The sequence below is a fragment of the Seriola dumerili genome, unplaced genomic scaffold, assembly GCF_002260705.1.
Source record: "Seriola dumerili isolate Sdu_G_001 unplaced genomic scaffold, Sdu_1.0 BDQW01000003.1, whole genome shotgun sequence".
Classification (NCBI taxonomy): domain Eukaryota; kingdom Metazoa; phylum Chordata; class Actinopteri; order Carangiformes; family Carangidae; genus Seriola; species Seriola dumerili.
The window spans coordinates 11,027,116-11,033,406 of NW_019174258.1; the positions used below are offsets into that span (position 1 = coordinate 11,027,116).

At 43.3% G+C, this 6,291-nt stretch overlaps 2 protein-coding genes across 2 annotated transcripts; both read right to left on the bottom strand.

Annotated features, from left to right (window-relative positions):
- Positions 1-230: 230 nt before the first annotated feature.
- Positions 231-1,072, bottom strand: LOC111219253 (mesoderm posterior protein 2-like). The gene is made up of 2 exons (XM_022741876.1): positions 437-1,072; positions 231-317 (listed from the first exon to the last, which is right to left on the bottom strand). The coding sequence occupies exons 1-2, from the start codon at positions 1,070-1,072 to the stop codon at positions 231-233; spliced, it is 723 nt and encodes a 240-aa protein (XP_022597597.1).
- A 3,908-nt stretch (positions 1,073-4,980) lies between these two features.
- On the bottom strand, positions 4,981-5,912 carry LOC111219263 (mesoderm posterior protein 2-like). The gene is made up of 2 exons (XM_022741888.1): positions 5,157-5,912; positions 4,981-5,034 (listed from the first exon to the last, which is right to left on the bottom strand). Exons 1-2 carry the CDS (start codon positions 5,910-5,912, stop codon positions 4,981-4,983), a joined length of 810 nt encoding a protein of 269 aa, XP_022597609.1.
- Between the last annotated feature and the right edge of the window lie 379 nt (positions 5,913-6,291).

Below are 6,291 nucleotides of genomic sequence, written 5' to 3' on the forward strand. Positions count from 1 at the left end.
AGAGTTTGGACTGATAAAAGGAAATACCACAACAAGCGCAAGAGTTTTTATGAATAATAATGTTTATTCTGTTCACACTGTGACAGCTCAATAAATATACAGTTTTATATACAAAAACACATAGAAGTACATTTTGTTCAAAATAACAAAAATGAGAAGTTTTGTCCATAAATACTGATGGGCGTCATTGTTGCAATGAAAATAGCTGAGTGGACCGACAGTCATATGTCTCAGCACTGTCCAGAGAATGTGACATTTTCTAGTTGTTGCTGTGGCGACCAGTACTGCTCGCTGATGAAGCAATCTCCACTAGAAACCTGGTAAAAGAAAACAGAGTTTGGTTAGAGACTCATTGAACTATAACACTCCAGAGAACAACTGTAAAGCATATCCTCTACTTAAAATGTAAATGCTTGTAACCATGACTTGAACGTACCTGATATGCGTGCTGCAGAGAGGAGAGCTGGGCTGTGCTCATGGTATTACAGCTTGATTCCTGTGGGCTGTAGCTGGCTGCTGGCTGACCCAGGAACTGGTTGAGGGTTTGGGGCTGCTCCATGAAGCCCGAGTATCTCCTCTGCTCCAGCACCTCCTCACTGAGGCCCAGCTGGGCCGACAGGTAGGAGATGTAGCGGATGGTGAGGCGTAGCGTCTCGATCTTGGTCAGGGTCTGGCCGGCGGGCGCCACTGAGGGTGGGAGGTATGTCCTGAGGTGATGCATTGCCTTGGTCAGGTCCCTCATCCTCAGCTTCTCCCTCTCGCTGGCTGTCTGGCGCTTCTTCCCCGGATACCTGGACCTTGATTTCTTTGTGGTGGAGCAGGGCAGAGTCTGTGTCTCGTGGGTAAGACGAGGTGCTTCAGAGCTGCTGAAGAGGAGACAGTCCAAGGCGTCTTGTTCATTTCCGGCAGCCTGGAGGGAGGTGGGGGAGAAGGAAAAGGAGTCCACAGACGAGGTGGGAGACAGGCTGCTGCCTGCGCTGAAGTAACCAGGGTCGGAGGCTGGATCGTAGGTCACAGGATCATAACATTTCTCCAGCAGGGACTCGCAGTCAAACAGGAAAGAGTTCTCCATGGCTGTAGGTTCTTTGAGCAGTGAGTTGTCAGTGAGTTGCTGGTGAGGCAGTCAGAAGATAGTGAGGAGGAAGAGGGAAGCTACCCCATATATGTGGTGGGAGGTGTGAGGTTGCACCTCCAAAAGCCACCTCTGGTCCTGAGAAGCACTGGGAGCAAGGCTGACACCTTGGCCAGGGGGTCCCATGGGAAACCGGCCAGCTCCAGTGCAAGGTGTGACCTGGCAGCTCGCACGAGCATCATAAAGTAGTCTGATTCACACTATACACTCCTGCAGCCTGGGAACATGACCCTGCCATGACAGGGGCTGTACCTGGGTCTCAGGTCTGTCTGTGAACCTGAGGGATTTGTCACCAAAACATATCCAATTATGTTTTTATGAGTGTCTGATCGAATAAACTAAGAAGGTTCAGTCAAACACAGGAGTCAACGCTGTGTCCTTTCAACATCCACATGTAAATGTTGTTTAGTGTGACGCTGAACATAATTTAGCAGTTCTACATGTTAAAGCTGCTCTTTCTGCCGTGGTATCTGATTCCCTGTGAGCTCAGGCAGGAGAAGTGTGCCGGGGCAGCTGGGAGGTGTGAGGAGTTTACACCTCATCCTGTTTGGACAGTAGTAGGCCTCACTGGTCTGGGAACCTGGATCCTCATAGAAAGAATGCGCAGCATCCGTAACAACTGCCAAGCACATTATATATCTTAGGACTGTGTCTGTTATCTAGTCAGACTTTTCATTGGCAGAATAATCTTGTTATATATAATATTTCATATATAATATGATATATTGTAATTTTATATTTATATAATACAATCTTTAATCAGATATCACACGGACTTTCTATTTTATATTCTGTATTCAGTGTACAGTAACAGCACGTTTTAATGTCTTTCACTTGACTGATTGTGTTTTTATTATTTATATATTTTCTCAAGCCATGCTGCAAAAAAAAGAAAAAAACAGAAACATAATCCTGTTGTGGGACAAGAGAGTTTTGAACTGAACTTGACATCTCACAAATGTGACTCTATAGCAGTAACATTTACAACACATACACACAAAAAACACTTAAAAAACAATTAAACTAATGCCCGATGGTGTATTTTGTTTTCAGTCACACAATTCATATTCAAGCAGAGGTGGGGTTTTACTTTCCTGACCCCTGGCTTCTCTCTGGCAGGTCTGAGGATTTGAATGTCAGGTGTGGACTGTGGATCTGAGTCCTGAGCAGTGTTCCCACAAACCACCGTGTCACATTTGACTCCTGGTGAACCCCATGATTGGGACGTGTGAATCGGTCTCGCACACACAGCTCTCCACCAGCTCACTTATGCAAAAAAACCAAAAACAACATCAGCAACAACAACAACAACAACAAAAAGATTTAGGAAAAAATGCCAAAAGCAATAATAAAGGTCTTCTGAGGACAGGATTTGTTGAACTACCAGTGAAAATGATTTTGCCGAAGCAGTGGTTTTGTTTCTCTGTTTCTTTTATCATTTTCCTTGAGCAGGAAAGTGTGTGAGGTGACACCAGACTTGATAACTGACCCAAGGACTACTTCCTCCAGTGACCTTTGAATCCCCTCCATCTTTTTGTGACATGACATTAGATGAGTTATTGGAAACAACATCATTTAAAACTCATATATTCATATGTTATATTGTTTATAAGTTCTCTTGTTACATTGTGACTGTCATTTCCCTCTTGCTGACCTGTTGCACTGTAACATACTGGTTACTGCCCTAAAAACACGTAAAAATAAAGTCTGTATCATCTGATGAAAGAGTGACTGATAGCACTTATTGCAACTAATCATTAGCAGTTAAATGTTTGGTTGATTGAAGTTTGAAACTTGTAAAGATCCTTGCAGTGTTCCACAAAAAAATCTTCAAAAGGAATTCCAGATATTCATTTTTCTGCCTAAATATTTATTTTATTTATCATTTTCTTTTCTTTTCAGAAGAGAGCCTCTCTAATTCTACTTCTGTATCAAATTATAAACTGTTATCAGTTAATTATTTATTCATTATGAATTCCCCCAGCTGTCAACTTTCTTTTTCCCTCCCAGGCTGATGATAGAGGGGATCTTCCTTCTCTTAATCCACATTAGCTCTGACGGTGTTTACTCACATGTAATGAGGGAATAATCAGCACCAAAGTGCTAACCCTTTCATCCCACACCCTTTTAGCCAGGAGAGTTTATTAGCTTTACTGTGATGAAAGACCTAAGTGAGTATATTAGGCTTTGTGTTAGGTTTGCTGCTTGCATATCAAATGAACTGCATGTAGGTGGCAAGCTAAACACGCAGGCCTAATTCTCCAGCCTGATATGCAGATCCACACTTCTCTATGAATATTAAAGGCCCCTCCGTTGGCTTAAGCAGGTAATTAGGGCTGTGGGTGAGAGAAGGGGGCAAAGAGTAGAGAGGATCTTATATCTTAGTCTAGACTTAGCGGTGCCAGGGACCTCTCTGTGTTTGCTGAGCCACATTAACAAAGGTACACTAAATAAACTAGATAACCCATGGCAGAGGCTGATCTCTGGTGTGCTACTTCGACTACTCACATGTCACATGCTTCAGACCCTGACAGGAAATTACTACAATGGTTCTGGAAAGACCAAAGTCTCTGATGTATCTCACGCCATTACAGTAACACTCTCATAGGATTATGTGCAGCTTCTCTGTGCCATAGTAATTATATAACATAATATAATATAATATGATATATTTATACAAGACATTATCAAACTTATATGACTTATCTGCTGTGTGTATGACTTTATTTTGTATCCTACACTACACAATGTTACACAATAGTGTTTTATGAAAGCCCCCCTCCACACCCCTTCCTCAAAATCCAAAGTATTTATTGTTTTTATATGCTCCAATGAATTCCATTTTCTTGTTTAGTATCATTAACATTGATTCATGTGGGCACATGACAATTTATAATAAACAATAGTTTATAGACAGACTTGAAAAATGATTATTCAACCATTTTAAAGCTACTTTATGTGAAACAAAGGGACAAAGTGAGGCTTTAACCTCCATCTGACAGTTTCTGTGACATGCAGCTGTGAGCTGAGTTGTCTTTTGTCAATAGGAGGTATGAGCTCCAGATACTGATAACTGCAAATGATCACTGCCTCTAATGCTTAATCTTTATCTTGTATCATAAAATAAGATATCAATAATCCTTTATGTGGTCAGCATGTGCGTACGATTTGAACAAGCTTTAAATCCCATCCTCTTTTACATATCCACTTCATTTCATACTGAATATTTTGTTGTGGCAGCTACAACATGATTAAACAAAAAGTGACTGGGAGGCTTAGCAATTTATTTTAATTGTGTACTTCTGTGCTTCACTGTGAGCACCATCATTAAGAACACTGGTGTTTTCATCCAGACCCTTGTTGAGGATGTGCAGATCCACTGTGCCTGTGTGACCAGGAGAGGGCACTCTGTTCATTTTCCCACAAGCACCAGCCTCCTCCTGCCTCATATCACTAGGTTAAAGAACAGACAATCCCCCTGGATTCTATTTTTTTTATTTTTTTTTTAACAAACTGCTTATACGCAACCATTAGTAACAGTTATAATGAATAATGAATACCTTTCAGAATGATGAATGAGAGACAGTGAATTGCATCATGGGAAGCAATAATGACAAGACATGATGACATTTGAATATTTTATTATAAATAGTGGTATAAAGAAATATAAAAATAGCTGTTAGACATATCAATATTTACAAGGAACATTTCATAGGACAAAATAAATAAAATGTAGAATAGCATATATAGTATATTTCAAATAAATTACTTGATTCACAGTGAGGCAGTAAAAACAGTGAAGTAGTTTGTGTCTGTTGTTGGACGATGATCACACAGTGTTGGAGTGTTTAGCCCCAATACTCTCTGGGAACCAGCGGGATGCAGAAGTCTTTGCCACACATCTGTATAAAAAAAATAAAAAAAACAGGAAATATCTTAGCATTTTGTACAGTCTGATGCTACATGTGTGATGTTACATAAATAATGTGTCACAGATAATGTTAATGAGTAAATGTTGACATACCTGACAGGAGGGCTGTGTTGTTGGAGCTGACTGCATGATGGTATCCATGTTGATGTCTCCCTGAGGAGCTTCACCGTACTGTTTATTGTACTGATCCACTCCAAAACTACAGCTCCCAGAGTGCAGCATGGTGTTCTGGCTGTGACACTGGGCTTGGTACAGGCTTTGGTTGAGGTTGAGGTTCTGGTTCTGGAGCTGGGCCTCCTGACCTCCCATGGAGCCGTGCTGGAAGTAGCTGAGGATGTCAGGCGAGGAGGTGTCGCTTGCCGAGGTGTCTCCTTGTTCCCTTCGCTGAAACAGCACCTCCTCGCTGAGGCCCAGCTGGGCCGACAAGTAGGAGATGTAGCGGATAGTGAGGCGGAGGGTTTCAATCTTTGTCAGAGTCTGTCCGGCGGGGGCAACCGAGGGCGGGAGGTAGGACCTGAGGTGATGCAGAGCCTTGGTCAGATCCCTCATCCTCAGCTTCTCCTTCTCGCTGGCGCTCTCCCTCTGTTTGCTGCGGATCCGGTTGGCTCGGCCCGACTTCCGGCCACGTCCAGACAGGGAGAAGGTGGAGGATTTGAGGCTCTGGGAATATCCAGTTTTCGCTGCCTTAGGGGTGGACTGTGGAGGCTGCTGGTAGGAAGGAGACAGGCTGGAGTCCATAGAGTGGAAAGGGGAGAGGGTCTCTGAAGAGGAGATGCTGGAGAGGTCTGAGTCTGAGCACCACTGGTACTGCAGGCCGTAGTTGAGCAGAGGGACCGAAGAGGTATCCATGTTGTGTGGAGGGACTCAGTGGTCTGACTGGAGAGACTGGGAAGCTGTGACTGCTTCTCAGCTCCTTCACACTGGTTTATAAGTCCAGGCCAGGCCACAGAGGTGTTAAGTGACACCTCCGCAGATTCTCACAAACCATCAGTGTCTAAAGCAGAGGCCACTGCCCCTGAAAACACACACACACACACACACACACACACACGCTCCCTCACCGGGATCCTGTCTCTGTCTCTCTCCCTCTGCCCCTGTCTCTGCCTCTCCTCTGAGTCTGGGAAAGTTCAGCTTCAGGAGTGGAAGTGTGAATTTTGACTCCTGCTCAAAACAATAAACAGTTTTTGCTTTTTGGGTTTTTTCCCTGCAGAAACTCAGATGTATTTTG

Bases quoted from the DNA above. Each gene is read 5' to 3' on its own strand.
- LOC111219253 (XM_022741876.1), bottom strand. From the start codon at position 1,072: ATGGAGAACTCTTTCCTGTTTGACTGCGAGTCCCTGCTGGAGAAATGT. The intron at 318-436 runs GTACGTTCAAGT...TTCTTTTACCAG, and splicing joins CTCTGCAGCACGCATATCAG to GTTTCTAGTGGAGATTGCTT.
- LOC111219263 (XM_022741888.1), bottom strand. From the start codon at position 5,912: ATGGATACCTCTTCGGTCCCTCTGCTCAACTACGGCCTGCAGTACCAG. The intron at 5,035-5,156 runs GTATGTCAACAT...TTTTTTATACAG, and splicing joins CAACACAGCCCTCCTGTCAG to ATGTGTGGCAAAGACTTCTG.